The following is a 20,341-nucleotide window of genomic DNA, read 5'->3' as shown; positions in this document are numbered from 1 at the left end:
GCAAAATAATACACAGTTTATAACGACGTAATTAAAGGACTTTATCGTTTTAACTGAAATTATTATTATTTTTTCTCCTCGCCGTGATTCTGAGAAGTGAGCAGGCTCCTCCCTCCTGACTCCTATGGACAGGCTCTTCCTAGTCCATACCTGAGCTGCGGTGTCAAATGCACCGGTCTTGAGGTGTTGAAAGGTGCGTGTCTGCGGAAATGTCGTGACTGGACTACACTTTTTATATTCCTATGGATTTCAGATAAACTCCAATCAACACAGTGACTTAAGTAAGTTATTATCACTCATCATTAACTAAACTATAATGTTGTGTTTAGATCATACAGGAGTGATTATTAAATGGTAATGCGCAACTACTGCTGTAACCTAGTCATTTCCCTTCAGGTGGTGTAACTCCATAATCCTTTTTCATTTGTGTTATTACAGCCTACCTACATAATAGTAGTGCAATTCGTTTAAGAGGTTGTTGGAAGAGTAATAAATGAAAATTTATATCTGGTTATAGGGTTATAATTATATATTTAATAGCCTATGGATATGCTATGTTTTGAAATAGGTTTGAAGCTGACATACATCACGATAGTCAGTATATATTAAAAACCCATATAACAGGGTTGAACTTTATATAGGCTATTTTATAATTTAATCATGACAGCGGGTCGTACTTGAATCTCACTTGAAGTCCATAAATTCCGCCCCATAACAATCCACCTATGAGCGTGGATTCTTCAACCCTCTGAGCCCTCTCTTTTACAAACATGTTTGAAAATACATTAAGTCAAGAGCTCCAAAGATTGTTTACCTCAGAATGTGCACTGGTTGTTGCTCTGCGGTTAATGTCGATAAAAACACAGAAGAGACTTGAAAATACTCAATTTTGTGATTGACAAACAAGGCTGGCACAATGCACTTACAACATGATCATGCAACTGCTCACTAAGTTGTGTCATGTCCATCGGCTGATCTAGGATACGGAAGTTATTTGTGTAAACCCATACTTGAGTTACTATTTACTTTATGGAGCAGTAGTGTGGATTATTCAAGATATAAAGGACCTTGGCCAATTGTAGTGGTAGTTAATAAATCACTTTTTAGACAAACCTTTAGCAACAGCAGCCATCTCAGACTAATTTGTCCTGCTTTAACATGTGATTTGCATGTGATGACCTGGGCAGCAACATCATAGCCTGGCCTGCACACCAGTACCTTAAGTGCTGTATGCTGAGAGCCTGTTGGTGCTCATATAATCTTGTTTTCAGTCACAACACAATGCAAGACCATGACTTGATATCTCTACATGTCCTTTCATTTAAGCCTGACAGGATGACACACTGTACCAGACTAAAGAGGCTACTTGGCTGGATCCTGATCCTTCTGATTTCTGCAGTCTTTGAGTGTTCCAGTAAGTCCACATTGTACCTATATATATTTTGTCAGGTGGTCAGGCCAAACAAAATATCAAGCTTGGTTTGAATGTTAGACCAGCTGAGGACATACAGCTCTAAAAGTATGAGTAAGACTTCATTGGCTTAATATAGACTATTCAAGTAGAACAGACAGTATTTGAGAATAGAAATTCTTGGTACAAACAGATATGCGTGAACAACTAAGACACTGTGTAATTATGTGTATAATACAGAAAAGTCATTCCCTAGACTGTAGCTAATCAAGGCCCCCCTCCTTCCTGCTCTGTCCCTATCTTTATAATCCCATTAAAATATTTGTCAGATAAAAATGATGGCCATTTCAGATGTCATTGACCTACAAGTTGACTGTGACATAGTAATGTTATAATCTCTTGGGAAGGGTTAAAAACAGAATTATGTCTTGGTACAACTGCTTGAGATCCACTGTTGAATGAAATAAAACATAAAAGGTCTCAATTCAAAAAGATGTATTTGTAAAAGAGAAGCAAAGCTTTGAATGGGTCACTTTCACATGTGATAATTCTTACAGACATAACAATGTATAACATAACTTGTACAAGAGGTCTAACTTGTGCTTATTTGTGCATCTGCAATAATACAGTAACAAATTAAATAAGTAAAAAGAACAGAATCTGATGCATCTACGTGAAGAATGTGTTTTCCAGTACACCACTTGCTTTATTGTAGTCAATATTTTACTTCCCTGGTTTAATTTTCAATCAAACTGAAGCTTGTTTGTCATTTGTGTTGCCAGGTAATTCTCCTCCAGGGAAACCTGTTTTTAAGCTATGCCAGTCCCCTGATAAAGAGACGTTTACCTGCTGGTGGGAGCCAGATCCTGATGATGGAGAAGACACCAAATACCGTCTCTTCTATGAAAGAGATCAGTAAGTATATGAGGTAGTAAAAAATTACAGTAGTAAATTATTTCAGCTTGTTTTATAGCAATGACAATGTTAAGATAGTATTTGCTAGTCCATCAGACATGTGCTACAGCATGTTTGCAATGTCTTGATTGTAGTTCAAGTATTCAACAAAAATTGGATGAGCAGTAAAATACAACACACATTTCAAGTTATTTTCAGCTGTTATATATGTTCTGTAATAGGTAATATACTTGATAATGTAGTTCTGCATATCTCCCAACAAAACAACAGCTGTGATGTTATCCATTTTTAGATGTATCTCCCAGCTCAACTGTTTCTATGGAGATGGTGTAGAAAGTGGAATATGTATTTAGCACAGACTACAGGTCCTTCTGTTATGCATTAATTACTTTAGCCCTTGAGATTTCTGTGTTGAGAACCAACATGGAAAACCACATACTCACGTCTGTGCTTAATGAGCTGTGCGCAAGCCTTTGTTACCATTCACACACAAATGCAGTACCGCAGCATTCACTCACTCCATTTTAATCTATGTATTTTCGTCAGGGATTGCAACACCAGATACACAATTGATTTGTCAGATTTTTATGCCAGATGAACTTTCTGATATAACAGTGCTATGGGTGCAAAAAGAGTAAGATTATTTGGTTAATCGTTAATTGTGATTATTCCAGTAACATCATTGCAAGAATTAAAAAACAAAAACTCATGAAAGTCCATGCTCTAAAAAATTAATCTAAATGTAAATGTCTTTATTTTTCTGGAGATGTTATTGCTTTGTCTGGAATGTTACACAGTATGGTATTAGTATGGTATCTATCTTCATGGAGAGCAAACCAGACCAAACCAGACTAAGAGGCCACCCAGCTCGGTCAGAATGCCTGCTTTTCTAGGTATTTTGGAGCTATAAAACCACCTGTAATTGAATAAATATAGAGTAGAGCAGTTTAATGTCATACTGTGGAACATTCCAAGCAGAGCAGTGACATATCCATAGAAACAAGCAGGTGACTGACCCCCAACTAAAAAGTTACATAGTGCACCTTTAAAGCTGGTCTGGTCACAAACCAAATGAATGCAGATCATATTGTAAAACCAAGTGAATGATAGGCTTTACTGCTTTTTCTGTTGTGTGGTCAATAATTATATTAACATAACAAAATGGTAACAATGAAAATTGATACTGTAACACATAACACCTTATTCTATGTACTAGTATTATATTTGGAAGTACTCTATATTATTTACATTTTTCTACAGACAGGGGATCGTTGAGTGTGCAGACTATCGCACAGCAGGGAAGAACTCCTGCTTCTTTGACAAGAATCGCACCTCTGTTTGGGTAGAATACCTTCTCACTGTGGTGGCCTTCAATGCATTTGGAAATACTTCTTCTGATGTCCTTAAGATAGATGTGGTGGACATTGGTAAGATATTTGCTATTTTAATGTAGACAAAAAAGTGAAATAAAATATTAAAATATTCAACATAAACTGGTATCAGTCTTAAAGTAGATATAACTTTTGCTTTGATCTTTATCATTAAGGCTAGAAAGAGGTCAGCTGCTAACCTTATTATAGAGCCAAGTTGGATTATTTTGACACTGATTAACGAACCTCCCTGTCATATGTGTGGCAATAGCAAAACTCAACAATAACAATAGGCAAGGCAAGTTTATTTTTATGGCCCAATTTGTACATAAACTAATTTAAAGTGCTTTATGGGGTAAGAAAGACATGAAATTTAACTCTAACCATCTTATATACATCATTCATTTATGATTTTATCTGGACACGGGCTATTATTGGCACACTTTTATCATATTTAAGGTACTTTATAGAGTAAAAAAGAGATTAAAATTTAACTCTAACCATATTATATACATAATTCATTTATGATTTTATCAGGACATCGGCTATACTTGGCACACTTTTATTATATGTATTTATTGCTTTGCCCAAGAATGGAAAAGTACTGAGTGGGAGGTGATAGGTGGTAGACCTGTTAAGAATCAGGCTGAACAGGTTTGTGGCCTTGGTTGTTTACAGTGTCATACAGCGCTTTGTTTGACGACACAACTCCTCCTCGCCCTGGGAGAGTACTCTATAAAGTATCATTTTAGTTTAACCTTCAGCTGTTTTTATCATATTCGAAATACCTTTCAAGATGAATTGAAAATGTTCTCTGCAAACGCTGTAGTTTTTAGGCTATGGACATGTTCTGAAATGTATAGTTTTTTTGGCTTAGTTAGGCAAAGCATAATCTAGTCTTGTCTCAGAGATGTAAAAATATATATATTTTTTTTAATGTAAAATTTATTTTAAAATACCAAATCTAATCACTATCGCAAAACTTTTCAGAAGAAAATGCAAGTATATATTTTCCTTAATTTGTTCTGCCCTAGTAACAATTAATACATTTTCTGATATTTTCATTCATGAAACATCATGACCATTTCCATAGAAATTAACAATTCAAAACAAAATATTATACTGGATTATTATTTCCCCAAAAAGGCACCTATAACCACGAAACAATTGGTAACAACACTTGTAACATTCAGTATAACCTTGTATAATGTGTTATCATTCACCCAGTTTACAACTATGTATAAATCACACTGAACCTGTTGTTCCTGTTTTTACAGTAAAGGCCAATCCACCGGAAAATGTAACTGTACGACTGGATCTTAGCCAGGATAGTCCCACCATTCATGTCACCTGGAATCCTTACCATATTAGTAGCAATTATGGTTGGCTCACTACCAAATATCAAGTCAGGTTCAGGTTCAGTCAGGAGGACACTGAATCGATAGTAAGCCTGACTTCTTCTGACATTTCCATTGTTTACATTATTTATGGTCCGTTTCACATACTTTCTTTGGCTTATTTTCTTATTTCCATAGATGGATGCAGGCATACAGACACAATTCAAACTTTACAACGCCTCTCCAGGGAAGCAATACATAGTCCAGGTGCGGTGTTCAATTGACAATGGGCACTGGGGTGAATGGACCAACGCCACATACATTCAAATCCCAAAGGGTAAGTCTCTTCTATAGTTTTATATTTAACATCACTGTCCCTTATGTTACATTATATTATTCCTCTGCTTCTATTTCCAGCCGAACCTAAACAACAAAGTTTCTGGATTCTGGTTGCCTTCTTCTCAACCATACCATTTTTCGCAGCATTGTGCATAATATACATCAAGAGGAAATTGTATGTTATCAGCCTGTAAGGTTGTGATAAGTGCATAAGTATAATCAAGCTGACAGACTGTATTGTTTGTTCTCCAGTATCAAACAGTGGCTTCTCCCCCCTGTTCCCGGACCCAAGATAAAAGGAGTCGATGTGCATCTGCTCAAGGTACAAAAAGTGACACATGACAAAATGTAACCAGTGTAAGATTTTACAGGTGTGCATTTTTATTTTAGACTTAGACTTAAACTTTATTGATCCTAAAATCTAAAAGCTTTAACAGTTGGTTTTACATTTTTATTTACCAACACCTGAACCTAATTAAACCTTACAAGTTACAATAGGCAAGGCAAGACAAGTTTATTTGTATAGCACAATTCCTACACAAAGTGCTTTACAGAATAAGAAATACATTGAAATCACAATAAAAATAAATCAAAACATAAATAATCATCATAGAATTAAAAAGAGAGAGACATTAATTACATAAATTAGAGAGAAGAGTGTAGAATGAAAAACCTTTCAGTCATATGCGCAGCATAACAACAACAGAACCGTTTTGAGCCTGGATTTAAACAGCGTCAAAGTAGAGGCCTGTCTCACATCACATCACTTCAAGAAGACTGTTTTGGGTTTTAGCTGCGTGAACCTGAAAATCTGACTCCCCTTGTTTAATCCTGACTCTGAGCACCAGCAGGAGGCCGGTCCCTGAGGTCCTCAGAGTGTGAGATGGTTCATATGGCACTAACATGTCAGAACTTTGGTGTTTGACCATGGAGAGACTTGTACACAAGCAGAGCTGCTTTAAAGTCTATTTTTGTACTAAAGTAAAGTAATTTTTTTAAAGTAAAGTACATTTTTTAAAGTAAAGTACATTTTTGTAAATTTTGTAAAGTCTATTTTTGAATTTTGGTGTTCCGCCATGGAGAGACTTGTACACAAGCAGAGCTGCTTTAAAGTCTATTGTCTGAGCCACAGGAAGCCAGTGCGGAGACCTGAGCACAGCACTTATGTGTTCGTACTTTCTAGATCGAGTCAGGACCCGAGCTGCAGCGTTCTGGATGTACTGCAGCTGTCTCACAGGTCGTTTGAGACAATAACACTGCTTTTATCAACTTGCTTGTTTCACTGGGTCACACTAACATGCAAATAAGAGAAAAGGATTTCTTAGCTGTTGGTAAGCAACTGAATGTACCAAACATGAACCAGAAATACAGAATATTGATATAACCGTTTTCTGGAACAGCTAATTTGGTGGTATTCGGTATACAGTTACAGCTAAAATCAAAGGAATACTTGAGAGTACTTGATCACAAAATTTAGGCATTAAGTTGCACTGAATTAGTGAGAAAAGAAGAAAATACAGTTCTTGTAGCGAGCTTATGTATGATTTTTCTTTCTCTAATTAGTTATAGGAAAGGCAGAGCAAACAGTGCAACAAGCATAAACATGTTTTGTACATTATAATTTTAATTGCAATGCAAAAGTATTCCAAGTATTCAGGATATAATCTCTGATTGGACCGTGTATAGGAATATGCCACAAAAACATTTTAAAGAATGTATTCAGTATTCTGTAACTAAAAATACATTTTCAGAGTATTCTTCCCATCACTATACCCATTGAAAAACATTCTTCAAAAAAAAAAAAAAAAGTATTTCAGAGATGTTGAGCCAAGTGTTTGTGCTGATCAGATTTCCAAATCCATCAAATACCTCAAAAGAATCTTAACATCATTTAACTTAATGGAGTTCTACATCTAAGGATTTATGTGCCACGTAAAGGTACTGGATTATTTACACAAACTTGTACATCTCCATCACATCTTATGGCTTCTCTTTGATCAAGACCTACTGGAGGCTCACCATCACTTCAAATACTACTATAGGAAAGTACTTAGTAAAACACATGGAAGATGTAAAGCACTGTTTTTCTATAGTCTGGTGAACTAAAGAAAGTGGTGGAACAGCAGTCGGATTTATTGAAACTCATGAATGAGGAAAAACAATTGAGAAAATAATTTTAGATAAAACAAGACATGCCTACTTGCCACGCAATTCCTCAAAAACAAGCCAAAAGACCAAACATTATTGTCAGATTTGTGAGTAGAAAAGAAAGCTGAGTTTATGAAGGTTGCAAAAAAGCTCAAGGGCAATGGGGTTTTCATGAACAAACATCTAACAAAGTGGATGAGATTGCTCGGCAAACAGGGTTTTTGAGAAAGGAGATTAAATACAGGACACAAGGAACTGTAAAATAATGATAAAGCTTAAGGTGCCACCAGAACAGGCTGTGAAAATGATTCTGAAGAGGACATTAAGTTGGAAATGAAGGGATTCTGTCTCATACGTTTCAACAGCCCGAGTCTCAGCAACTTTTAAAAGATTAAAGACCCTTTTTTATCTGAATAAATATGTGGGAAAATTGTGGTGCTTTTGTGAGTTTCTCTACTTATCCAGAGCAAAATGCCAATTTTGCTCAATGGACTGATGTCACCACAAATGTGCTAAAAATGCTCATGCATTCAAGCAGGACTCAAAACAGAAGTAAAAAAAATACTTATAGTGGAGTATGAAGTTCAGATACCTGCTTTTAAATGTTAAGAGCTCAAGTAAAAAACAATAACAAAAACACACCTACAATGCAATTTCTAACTACAGCACCTTTCCTTTTTATTTTCCACGACTGTGCTGTGTTGCATAATATATGTTGTATATATTACTAAGATATATTTTACGTTTTTTCAGAATGGCCGGTCTGATGAGGTCACCAATGCTCTGCTCCAACACCCGGTCTTTCCGCCCATGACTGTCTGGAAAAACCAGGTGGAGGAATACCTCCCCGTGTGTGATGACAACCTGCTGGTTGGTACAAATGGGATGGTAAATTTGAACAAGTATGACTATGAAGCAAACGTCAATGAGGAATCGAATGAGCAAAATAATGTGGACCACAAAGAGGAAGTACAAACACTAGACTATTTTGGGGACATCAGTGAGTCTGGATTTGTCAGTGAATTGAATTGTGTAAATTCAATGGAAACAGAAAAGGCTCAGTCAATCAATTATCTGAAGCCGGTGCCAGTAGAAAACAGCAGCTATGTGGATATTATCCAACAGGACAAGAGCATTATAGCCCAGGACTATAGCACAATCGCAGACATAAGCGGGGAACACATCATACTGGAGAAACAAAATAACACCTCAGACAGTAAAAACACAGACATGAACAGACATGAGGAGGAAAGGCTGCCTGATGACTACACCAGGGTCAAGGAGGTCAAAGGTGACTACATGGTGCTGCTGCAGGATCCCTCCTGTGGAAATAATGGACAATATACAGACTGTGGCAACCACAACCCTCCACATCCATTGGACAAGGGGGGAGTATGTGCAGACTTCCTCTGTAATGATATGTTGACAATATCTCCACAATCACCATCATGTAACATGTCATGTGAGAAAACAAAATATGGCCTACTTATGTAGTAAATTATTAACCTTTATGTCTTTGAGTTAACTTGTTTTGTTATGCCTCTTGGTGGCAAACCAACAAGAACACTGTAACAGTGTTTGGTTAAAACAACGTGTGCAGTATAAGTATATGTATTATATTAGGGTAAAATAAGATTCAGGTTTTGCTGAATATCACACAGAAGACAAGAAAACAAGCCAAATACAGAACAATCATCTTATTTTGAAGCTTAATTTATTGCTAAATCCGATTAGTAAAATATAACATTCAAAATACACTTTCCTAGATATTTAACTTGTTAATATATACATTTTTTTTCATTGAGATTTTGTTTTGGAATGATCAAAGGCTTCACATTTCAACCCAAACCTCTTCCATAAAAAATAATGCAAATGTGATTGCAAAAGAAAACGTAACAATTAGTTAATGTTTCACAGAAACAATACACATCTAAAGCACTAGTGTATTGATTATTGTCACTAGATTTAAAGGCTCCTAATGAATTTACACAAATCAAACTACATGCAATAATTTGTAACAAGTCAGATTAACTGGGATTCAGTACAATTTACAATGCCTGTTTCCAATTTATGTCCTCAGTTTCAAAATTTTAATCTCCTTCACTTTTTCTATATTGTATTTGAGCAAAACTCAAGGTAATTCTCTAACTGTTGTAGATTAAATAACTGTTTCTATTATGTGCATATTTTGCAGTGCTCAAAATAAATGCTTTAACTGCTGTAGACAGTGCATGATAGTCATGAATATGTCTCAAACTGTTTGTCAGAACTTCCAAATAGTTTTCATTCAATATTCATACATTCATAAAAGTGTCTATGTAATTTTTAATCCAGACATAATTTCAAATTAGGAATACTGTGTAAATCAACTGCATTGTGGACTGCCAGATCATTCATCCACTCCTTGTATTGGCTTTGGCTCTTAATTTATTTTAGATTCAAAGTGCTGCCCCGCTGTCAGCTCATGCCATCATCACTGTGTTCTCTGCATTCACTATCCAAACACATGGAGCTCAACTGTTCCTCAAAATTCATATATGTATGGTCGGATTCCTTTTCTAATAATTTTTTCCATAGTTTTACTGAAAAAATAACAAATTAAGAGTTATTTTGTGCTTTCCAAAAATGTAAACAGTCTCATAAAAACAAACTGACTTACTGTACTCAGGCTCCTCTGACAGAGTACCATTTGGACCGGTCAGTATCTGGTCTGATGCAAGTGACTGTTCGGTGTCTGCTGAGGTCTCCGACTCTGTTTGCTCCAGACTCAAAAGCATTGCTTCATATGCTTTTCTAGCCTCAGAAGATAATTCTATCATCTTATGATAGATGTCCTGCAAAACCAAACAAATGTTTTTCAGAAACATAAGAGCAGCAGATAATAATTCAGATGCTGTATTAGACTAACCTGTGCACCATCAAAGTTGAAGATACCAACTAGACTCACTGGCACGGCCTTCTTAACACAGCGACCCAAAGCTTTTCTGGACAAAGCGAAGATAAACGGCACTTCCTGTTCACGACAGGTATCAATGATACTGTGGAGAGCTTCATCCAAGCCTCCTGCAAAAGTTAGGATCAGTATAATGGCAAAGCACACTATATACAGTCCCTGACAAAAGTCTTGTCGCTTATCCATTTTGTAGAACAAAAGCTTATAACCTGACTTTAAATTAATCGATTGGTTTTAGAAATGTCTCATATGAAAGCTAAAACCCTCCCAAATTATGCTCTATATACTAAAATACATTTGCTTCACTGAAGAAAGATTGATCATTTAATGAACACAGAAAGGTCAGATTTTGGCAAGACAAAAGTTTTGTCACCTACAGAAAATTGAACAAATAATTTACTTCAAATACAAAAATATGTTGCATAACGTCAGTGAATTAAGTAGTGGTGCTGTGAGATCCATATTTAATATCTTGTATGACTTCCATGAGCTTGAAGGACTGCATCCATGCGGTTCAACAATGATTCATACAATTTGTTGATGAAGTCATCAGGAATAGCAAAGAAAGCGTCTTACATGCCTCCCAGAGTTCATCAAGATTCTTTGGTTTTGCCTTCCATGCTTCCGCTTTCATTCTACCCCAGACATGCTCAAAGATGTTCATGTCTGGTGACTGGGCTGGCCAGTCCTGGAGCACCTTGATCTTCTTCGCCTTGAGAAACTTTGATGTAGAGATAGAAGTATGCGATGGAGCACCATCCTGCTGCAAAATTTGACCCCTTTTATGGTTGGGAATGTAAGAGGTAGCTAATACTTCTTGATATTTTAGGTTATTGATATTGCCTTCCACCCTGCAAATGTCTCGCACACTCCCATACTGGATGGAACCCCAAACCATGATTTTTCCTCCACCAAACTTAACTGTTTTCTGGGTGAATCTTGGATCCATGTAGGCTCCAGTAGGTCTCCTGCAATATTTGCGGTGGCTGTGATGTAATTCAACCGAGGATTCATCTGAGAAATCCACCTTCTGCCACTTTTCCAGTGTCCATCCTTTTAGCAGGCTGTGGGCCTTGGCAAATGCCACACGTTTTTTTAATTGTCTTTTGTTTAGTGCTGGTTTCTGTGCATTGATTTGATCATGGAGGCCATTTCGAGACAGAATTCTACAAACTGTTCTGGTTGACACAGGGACTTGAGGTGACCAGGCCTGGTGGAGTCTGCTGCAGTGGAAAAGGGGCTGGCCTTGGATTTTCAAATCAACAAACGGTCCTCCCGAGCAGTTGTCTTGCGGGGTCTGCCGGACCTGGGCTTGTCAAAAACATCTGCAGTCATTTCAGATCTTTTTCTTATTCTTTGTACTTGACGTTGAGACACATTGAAGGTGTCAGCCACCTCAGCAGTGGATCTGGTCTTCAGCCTCTTGATAATTAACGCTTTGGTCTCAGGGTGGATCTTAGGCATGTTGTCAGAGGTCAAGTTGCAGTTGATGTGAAGGTCTAGTGTGCTGGGGTTCTTTTTATACACACCCACTAATTGATTGATCAGTAACTGATCACAGGTGAGGCTGTAATCTAGGATTGGGTGCATCATATGACAAGGCGACAAGACTTTTGTCTTGCCAAAATCTGACCTTTCTGTGTTCATTAAATGATCAGTCTTTCTTCAGTGAAGCAAATTTATTTTAGTATATTGAGCATAATTTGGGAGGGTTTTAGCTTTCATATGAGACATTTCTAAAACCAATCGATTAATTTAAAGTCAGGTTATAAGCTTTTGTTTCTACAAAATGGATAAGCGACAAGACTTTTGTCAGGGACTGTATGGTATCCTGAAATATTTCAGTATAAAACAAAATAGATTTTAACTAAATGAAAATTAACCTTTGGCCTGGCTGCGCTCACAGTTCGGTGAAATTATGACACATTTGACCTTTCTGAGTTTTAGGTGTTTGAGTACTTCCCGCAGACCCATGACGATCCGCCTTTTCATGTGAGCCTTCATTGGGTCTTTTTGGTAGAGACGATCCTGGAAACGCACCAGTTCCTTCAGAAGTGTTGTGACGCATTCATCCACATCTTTGCTGAGCATTTGTGTGCAATATCTGCACACAACACACAAAATGCCATGGTTAAAAAAAATATAGAACAATTCCTGATATAAATTTAAAATAGGTTTGAGTATTTACTCTCTGAACTTTCTACTGTGGATTTTAGGTTTATCCATCTGGGTCGTTGATGTTGAAGTGATCAGTTCTTGGGAAGGTTCCTCATCTTCCTCTTTTTCATCATCATTCAATTCAATTTGATCACCAAGTTCTTCTGTAGGACTCAGCGTCTCATCTGCTCATATATAAAAACATTAAACAGTGATTTTAGATTTTTTACTGTACAATGACATATGACATTGTTATTTACTTTTTTTTTTTTACCAAATAATGATTGAAATGTGGTGAATGAGGGCTTCTAGAGAGTATTTATCTACCACTGATATAAATCATAAATGGTCATTTGACATTTTGATTCAATAATGTTGCCATCTTTCTAGGAAAATGTCTTTTGGCATGTGGTCCAAATAGTGATCAATGATCAAAATATGCTGACAATTATTTGAATCCTCAACAACTCCTAATTAATCATTGCAGCTCTACAATACATGTGCTCTTATTTGACCTTTCAATCCTCCAAAGGTTATATAAGGCTTGTATAACCTGCGGCACTTGTTTCACAGTCTTCCTCCTCCGCCACCTCATCTGCATGTATGGACTTGCTTTCAGGCAGTTCTCCTCTCTCCACAAGCAATCGCCTCTGCTTCCTCTCCTCTCGCTCCTTCAAAATTACCTTCAACACATTTTTTTTTAAAGGTGTGCTGTTAGTTTTCTGGTGGAGGGTCTAATTGCTTTGCCTGGAATGGAACTTATCCATCTCCATAGAGACAAGGAAGTACCACCACCAGGCAATTAATGTCCTTCATGCATGATTTCATAAGTTAAATATCGTACTATGGAGTATTCCAGGACAAGCATGTGACTGAGACTCACCCAGAAAAGCTACATAGTGCACCTTTAAGCAAATATAGAATCCATGGGTTTCAGACGAAAACATTTGCAATGTTGTCATAGCAATTAAAAATTTAAACACATCTTTTGAATGGTCAAAAGTCCTAAAATGTAACTATTATACATGGTGAAATACCTTTTTAAGAGCAGTAGGTTTTTTAGCTTTTGGCACTTCCCTCTGCTTGCCTTTCTTGACCAATGGGCTTGTGGAGTCAAGAGGATTGTGTGCGATTTTGCCTTGTATAATAGGTTTCTTCTGTACAGGTGGTTGCTTAGGTACCACAGGCAAACCTCCACCAACTAAAAACACATGATACTTTTACTGTGAGCCATCAGCCCTCAGTTTTAGTACAGAGACATTGGCATAACCTGAAAGCGTGAGAGGCTTCGTGTCCTGCTTGGCTTTCTGTGATTGTTTCTTTTCTAGGACTGCCAGCATGTTTCCAATATCAAGCTGAACAGGCACTTTGCTCTTTTTACCTGAAACCTTTTCAGCTTTCTGCAAAGGGACAATTTTATTTTTCACATCAATAAACTTTATACAGCCTGTGTAGCATACTGTACCTGGACTTTTAGGGCCTCTGTAAAAGGAGACTTTGCACTTTGGGTTTTGTCCTTTTTCTGATCCAGAGGCTGTTGAATGCTTTGTATTTGGTTTTCCTAAACAATAAGAGCAAATGTCATAATATAAACATCCTGTTGAGATAAAAAAAAAAAAAAAAAAGTCTAAGTGCATTGAAGAAAGTCAGGGTAAAGTAATTAGATAACTACAAGAAGCTACACCTAATGTGAAACTTACATTGTTGCATAGATGTGCTGGTTTGCTTCTGGTCAATAACTTTCCTGTTCCAGTAAAAGAAGGTGTTAAGCCCGGAAACTCCTCTTCATCCTGCAAAACAAATAATAAATTATGAGCTCATGCTAGCAGGCGATTTTATTTTCCTGTGATTAAAGAAATATTACCTCAAACCGTGGTGGGTCCTGATACAGTATATTTTTATCGGATCCAGTTTCCACATCTTGATCTGCACCCTTTGTTTTTTTCTTTTTCTTCTTTCGTTTTTTCTTGCCTGTGTTCCCTTCCTCCTCTTGCTGTGTTATTTCATCAACCTGTAAGAAGAGCAAAAAGCACACAGAATATTCAAAACATTTCATCAGTGCTGCATACATGTTCCCTGTCAAAAGAAAACGTTTTTCTTTAGTAAATACAATTAAATAATGTGAAAAAGAATAGAACTTAATTCATAATTTTTAGGAATCAGAAATCTGTGTTCATGGCTTATTATAGACAATCACATACAATAAAACTGTATAAAATCAGAAGCTCAAAATAAACGAAACAGTCATTTAAAAATGTCTTACTTGAGCAGGCTTGGTAGCATCTTTCAGAACTGGCTTTTTGGGAGGCTGAGAGGCAATATTAGCCCAGGAGCTTGTTACAGAACCAGGAGCTGCAAAATATTACACAAGACAGAATTCACCATGTTTATCATTTACAACAGATTCCTTCCAAGCAAAATAAAAGGTTCTCTACCCATTGCATTGCCTGATGAGTTGGGAATCAGGTCTGTATGTGGGAGCATACACTTGGCTGGTGGCTTATAATTTGTTGCTGGTGCATTTTTATTCACCTATTAAAAACAACAACAACAATATATTTTCATTACAGTGTTACTGCAACCCTAAACAATGCATATATCAGGATACGATGCAAAACCTTCCATGCCGCATCTGAATTTTCTCCTGAATTTTGGTTGGGAGATCCCCAGCAATGTCTCTGAAAACTGGGGTCTCCTTGGTCCACAAAGATGCCACTTAACTCTGGGAATTCAGACATTTTGATTTCAAATGTAGCATCTGGCATCTCCATTCCTGCAAGAAAAAAAACAAGTAAATCCTTTAAGAGCCAGTATATAATATCTTAATATAATAAAAATATTTAAAACAGACCACTTCTTTTCAAATCCTTTCTCCCATGTCCAGGACTTTTAGGGTTTCCCACTGATGTCTTAAGTAAAAAAAAACAGGACATGATTGATAACTTTACTTAAAATGATATAATTTAACTGATAAATAAACCTTAGTGAGTGGATCCCCTGTGGTCTCGGTTTTTTGCCAAATAGTGTTCGCTCTAATTTTTGGTTTGTTGTCTAGATGTCTCCCCAAACTTGAATTGTCAGCAGCTGGTGACCTCCGGAATGAATGGGTCCTTTAGAAAATAATGTATACAGTGAGCTAAGTACATGGCTCTGTCTGGAACATAATTACACACAGCAGAATTGTAGCAAAGGTACCCTCGTAAACTTGGATTGGACTTGTATGGGTTGGGTAAAATTGCAGTGGTTGATGCCGCTGTCAGTGGCTCCCTCTTCTGTCTCCTCTGTGACAGATCACGCTCCTAAACACACGTTACAAACTGAGTAAATCAATTCAGCGACCTTTGGCTTTATGAAAGTCTAGTTATTCATGGCCAACATCGCAATAAAGATACGGCTGGTCTCTGCGCAACTTATACCAAAAGGCGCTCTTCACTAACTTTAATATAGCGTTAAGATTAAACTTGGCTGCACTTGATTGGAAGCTCAGAGTTGATCATTATGGAGAACCTGTCACTAATCAGGACACACTTTGTATTTTATTTCCTTCCTAAACATCTAATGGCTCAACCTACACATGCATAACAAACACAGTCCACGCTGTATCTTTTAACTATTTTATCAACATGCAGTCATACAGTAGAGTGCTAGCATATTAGCTTACCGTTAGCAAGAAGCTAACGTGTATTAGCCTCAAATGGAAACACTTTCTTACCTTGTCCATCTTTGGGTTTTCTTGTACACTGTCAGAGCAATACGTACATTATTCCTATTATCTTTCGAGCTCTAACGCTTAACAGAAATATAATTTATCAATGACTTCATGTTGGATTAGCTTCTCCAACCTGTTACATGCATAGAGAGCCAAGTGCGCAGGTCATGGGCTCATGTTTACATTGAGCCAAGAGGTATGGGGGACATCTAATGGACAAGGTAGGTAATTGCACTACAATTCGTTCGTAGACTGTATGCGGTATAGTCTTTTGAGAAAATAATACTTGTTTTTCAGAAACAAAGATAAATTAAAAAACAACAACATTCTTTTCTTTTATTACAAAATAAATATATTAGTTGTTAAAAGTGTTAAAAGTATAAAAACATAGGCCGATAAAAGGCAACAGGTTCATTTTTGTTCACATGCTTACATAAAGTTCAACAATTCCTTATAATAAAGTCATGGCACTGCAAAAGGCTGTTTGCTCATAGATCATCATTTGTCCTTATTGTCCTGTAGGCTCCAGTCAATACTTAGATGAGCCAAAGGTACAATGAAAGCTGCAGATGAGAGCAAAAAACACATTTTGGCTCCGGCTACCCAGTAAACTGTGAAGTACAAAGAACATTAGCAAAGACCACAAGAATAAATTTACATTATGACAAAAAATAATATTATTGTGTCATGGATTCTTACCAGTAGAAGACACAACTGGGCCCATTGCTCTGGCCAGGGCACCCAAACTCCGCAAGATCCCCATCACTGTCCCTTTCTGACTAACAGAGCCTGGACAAGAGTTATGACTGATAAGCAACTTCAATATGGCATTGTAGTAAAGCCATATACACTCAGTGATTAAAGCTTTTTAAAAGTGGGTGAAGGGGAAACATACCATATTCAGACACCAGAGTTGACAGACATGGCACAACTATTGCAGCCGCTGTCAACAGAAAGTATAAAATTAAAACATCCATTCTGTTCAATACTAACCCCATATTTAGTTAAAATACATGAAATATTGGGGGGGAAAAAATCCATGTCAGCAACTCACCGAAGGAATACAGAGCCAGGCCAACATACAGCATAGTTACATTCCAGGAGAATCCAATGAGTATAAATGCTGGAATCAATGTAACCATTGCCTAAAATACAGAATATACAATCAATAAGTCTCCACATTAATTAACAGAGAAAAACTGGGAAAAACTGTTATTTTGATCATACCATTTGTACATTCTTTATGTGTTTCCCAGGTTTGATCCGTCGAGCATAACCTCCCTGGATCAAAGCCATGACGATACCAATGAAGAAAAACATTTTACCTTGCTGCATGCTGGTTAAGACATAGGCCAGTAATTTGGTAAGTAGATGTGGTAGTCTATACATACGGTTAATATTTATTATGCAAAACACCTTGTGAATTTGAAGCGCTGGTGTGTCAGAAAACTGAGTGTAAATTCCAGACCAGAGAAGAGGAAAAGATAACAAAAATAAATAAGACCCAATCTTCTTAGTTTTTCCATCCCTGTAAGAATACAGCAATCATTGGTTGATTCACATAAATATACAAATCCATGTGAATGTAAAGCTCACTTTGCTTTGAAGGAGAATCTTTAGATCTGCTAATAGCTGAGAAGCACAACAAAGATACAGGGTTTAAGAGGTCCCTGGAGTGACCGGAGAAAGTGGTCTTGAAAGAAAAAAAACAAAAACTATTTAATTTTACATCCCTATACCATTCAGTATTAGTCCTACATTTACCTTGTGATCCTTTCTTAGTGTCTCGGGCAACACAAGCCAAATAAAGAGCAGGTCCACCACACTGAAGGCAAAAGCAAGCAGAGCGGGGGTCTGGTGAAACACATGTCCTTCCCCTGATGTCCTGGAGCTCATTGCAAAATAGGCCCCCATTAGAGGTCCAACAGTGAAGCCCAGTGAAAAGGCAATGCCTATCATAGCCTGAAGACAGAAATAGCACAGGTAAGACCAACATCTTTTTCAATGTTTTCAGCTTCTAATTACTATTTAATAAATTATGGCTGTACACACCATTCCCCTGTTCCTTGCTTTTGGACAAGGCAAGTCAGCTACAATGGCAGTACACAGGCTGACATTGCCCTTACAAATTCCTCCAATTATACGAAACAAAAGAAACATGGTGAAGTTTCTGGAAACTGCCCACACAGCATATGAGGAGATGAGCCCCAGCTGGAAAACAAACACTCAATCGAATAAAGGACTCTTACATATCAAGACATTTATAAAGATAATACTACTAAGAATTTGCTTGATGTTTATACATAATGATACTCACTGTAGTGACCAGAAGCAAGGGCCGTCTACCATATTGGTCAGACAAAGCCCCAGTAACAGGTGATGACAAAAACTGTAACAGTGAGAAAAGTGACCCAATCAAACCTGCAAAACAAAACAAATCACACAAATTGATCACACGATCTTTGTTAAAGGTGTACTATGTTTCTTGCATCCAAGGAGATTTTCCAGTGCATGGCATTAAACATAAATATCTCACATTTATTCAGTTACATATGTTTTAATTGATCACCTATACCTCACAGTATGCATTAGTGAGTGGGGTTACCTCTCCACAGATCTAACCTGTAACTTGGCCCTGTGGCATCACCTGTTTGTCTTAATGGAAATAAATACATTTTAACTATGAACAGGCCAGGCAAACAGTAACATCTCCACAAAAATGAAAAGATATGGCAGATCATCCCCAGAAAATCTGCATAGAGGATCGTTTAATAACATGAATATCTGAAGAAAAAAATTGTCCCATACCTCCAAATAGAACAGTGTTGTATTTCTTATCTAAAGGAATCCCAATAGACTCTCTGAACCAGTCCACAGCACCCTGCATACACTGATAGACACCATCCTGCAAGTGGAAGAATAGGAAAAAGAAAAAGAAAACAAGAGTGAAAGTTAATTTAATTCTGCATGAATGAGCTGGCATCTGGCATCACAGTCTCTCTGAACTGTCATGTGTGTCTTCTCTACACAAAACCTCCTTTGTTTGATTCCCGGTCTCTTTGTCAGTAGCCCTGTTTTAACATCTCCAGAACACTCTTTGTAAAGTAAATATTAGAATATACCTCTTCTTGTGAGTAGTGGTCCAAAATTGAAGGCAGCAGAGGCAGGATCAAAGTAAAACCAAGCAGATCCAATACAAGTATGATGAAGACTATGTTGATGATTTTGGCTGAGAAGGACCCTCCTTCCTTTTCAGAGTTGTTTATATCTGACATTTTTCTGGGAATAGAAAGAAACACCATGGTCCAACACAAGTTAGTTGGACCATGGAGAATGGTCACAACAAATCCAAGGCTTAAATATGGGCAACTTATGTAGGCTGTGGCAGTGTTATTGCAAAGCACACCCTTTTTCCTATTAATGTGTATGGTTAGTGCCTGTAAGGAACAAGGAAACAATGATAGTAAAAATAGTAATAAAAAACAATCAAACAAACTTATCGCTTTAAATGCCTAAAGGTAAACCCTGTTGATTCCAACCAATTCCTTACAGGAAGGCAGACAACTTGGCATTTTGAGATATCGCCTAAACAAAGCAACAAGTTGTACTTACCTTTCCGAGGCAGCGCTCCCCTGATTCTCTCTTCAGCCCATTACTATTAGTCCATACCAGGAAGCGGTGTCCTCTTACACTTTTCGGAACTCGCGTTTGAGACAGAGCCCATCCAAGCACCGCCCAACCAAGGGGAGGGACAGGAGGTGCCTTTATTTACCTTGCTTTATAACAGTTAATCAAAGGTCCGATTATTCCGCAAACTTGAATCTAGTGAGCTTTAAGTCATGTTATAGTCCCCAAAGTCATGTTATGGTCCCCAAAACATACCTAGAGTTGTGTTTGATTTCATTACACGTTTTAGTAACTAATATCAATCTATATAAATCTCGAAATCTCAAAATGCTGTTCCACCATGTGATGTTATGTAGTGCTGGTAGTTTTCAAATT

General features: G+C 37.2%; 3 protein-coding genes across 4 annotated transcripts; 1 reads left to right on the top strand and 2 right to left on the bottom strand.

Annotated features, from left to right (window-relative positions):
- Window positions 1–129: 129 nt before the first annotated feature.
- Window positions 130–9,750, top strand: prlrb (prolactin receptor b). The gene is made up of 9 exons (XM_020927284.2): window positions 130–281; window positions 1,327–1,414; window positions 2,194–2,326; window positions 3,587–3,753; window positions 4,974–5,140; window positions 5,232–5,370; window positions 5,451–5,547; window positions 5,625–5,694; window positions 8,274–9,750. Exons 2-9 carry the CDS (start codon window positions 1,336–1,338, stop codon window positions 9,012–9,014), a joined length of 1,593 nt encoding a protein of 530 aa, XP_020782943.1. The 5' UTR covers window positions 130–281; window positions 1,327–1,335; the 3' UTR covers window positions 9,015–9,750.
- Window positions 9,218–16,542, bottom strand: LOC110162265 (selenocysteine insertion sequence-binding protein 2). Its single transcript, XM_020927168.2, has 18 exons — window positions 16,343–16,542; window positions 15,826–15,929; window positions 15,611–15,740; window positions 15,482–15,539; window positions 15,249–15,403; window positions 15,066–15,162; window positions 14,894–14,982; window positions 14,495–14,641; window positions 14,331–14,420; window positions 14,096–14,191; window positions 13,901–14,030; window positions 13,668–13,831; window positions 13,184–13,313; window positions 12,662–12,815; window positions 12,357–12,577; window positions 10,429–10,583; window positions 10,180–10,354; window positions 9,218–10,102 (listed from the first exon to the last, which is right to left on the bottom strand). The coding sequence occupies exons 1-18, from the start codon at window positions 16,349–16,351 to the stop codon at window positions 9,978–9,980; spliced, it is 2,229 nt and encodes a 742-aa protein (XP_020782827.2). The 5' UTR covers window positions 16,352–16,542; the 3' UTR covers window positions 9,218–9,977.
- Window positions 16,543–16,661: 119 nt separating this feature from the next.
- mfsd10 (major facilitator superfamily domain containing 10) lies at window positions 16,662–20,102 on the bottom strand. Of its 2 annotated transcripts, none has more exons than XM_020916988.2 (13): window positions 19,952–20,102; window positions 19,462–19,618; window positions 19,148–19,244; window positions 18,657–18,760; window positions 18,392–18,550; window positions 18,104–18,301; window positions 17,936–18,032; window positions 17,756–17,867; window positions 17,567–17,675; window positions 17,394–17,484; window positions 17,235–17,282; window positions 17,039–17,128; window positions 16,662–16,950 (listed from the first exon to the last, which is right to left on the bottom strand). In XM_020916988.2, the coding sequence occupies exons 2-13, from the start codon at window positions 19,612–19,614 to the stop codon at window positions 16,838–16,840; spliced, it is 1,371 nt and encodes a 456-aa protein (XP_020772647.2). In that variant the 5' UTR covers window positions 19,615–19,618; window positions 19,952–20,102; the 3' UTR covers window positions 16,662–16,837. The 2 variants fall into 2 exon arrangements, with proteins under 2 accessions (XP_020772647.2, XP_020772641.2); XM_020916982.2 differs by having other exon boundaries at window positions 19,462–19,776; window positions 19,952–19,988.
- Window positions 20,103–20,341: the final 239 nt, after the last annotated feature.

The sequence above is a fragment of the Boleophthalmus pectinirostris genome, unplaced genomic scaffold, assembly GCF_026225935.1.
Source record: "Boleophthalmus pectinirostris isolate CB_2022bp ecotype Guang Dong unplaced genomic scaffold, ASM2622593v1 HiC_scaffold_4, whole genome shotgun sequence".
Lineage (NCBI taxonomy): Eukaryota > Metazoa > Chordata > Actinopteri > Gobiiformes > Gobiidae > Boleophthalmus > Boleophthalmus pectinirostris.
This window is presented reverse-complemented; position numbering and strand designations above follow the sequence as displayed.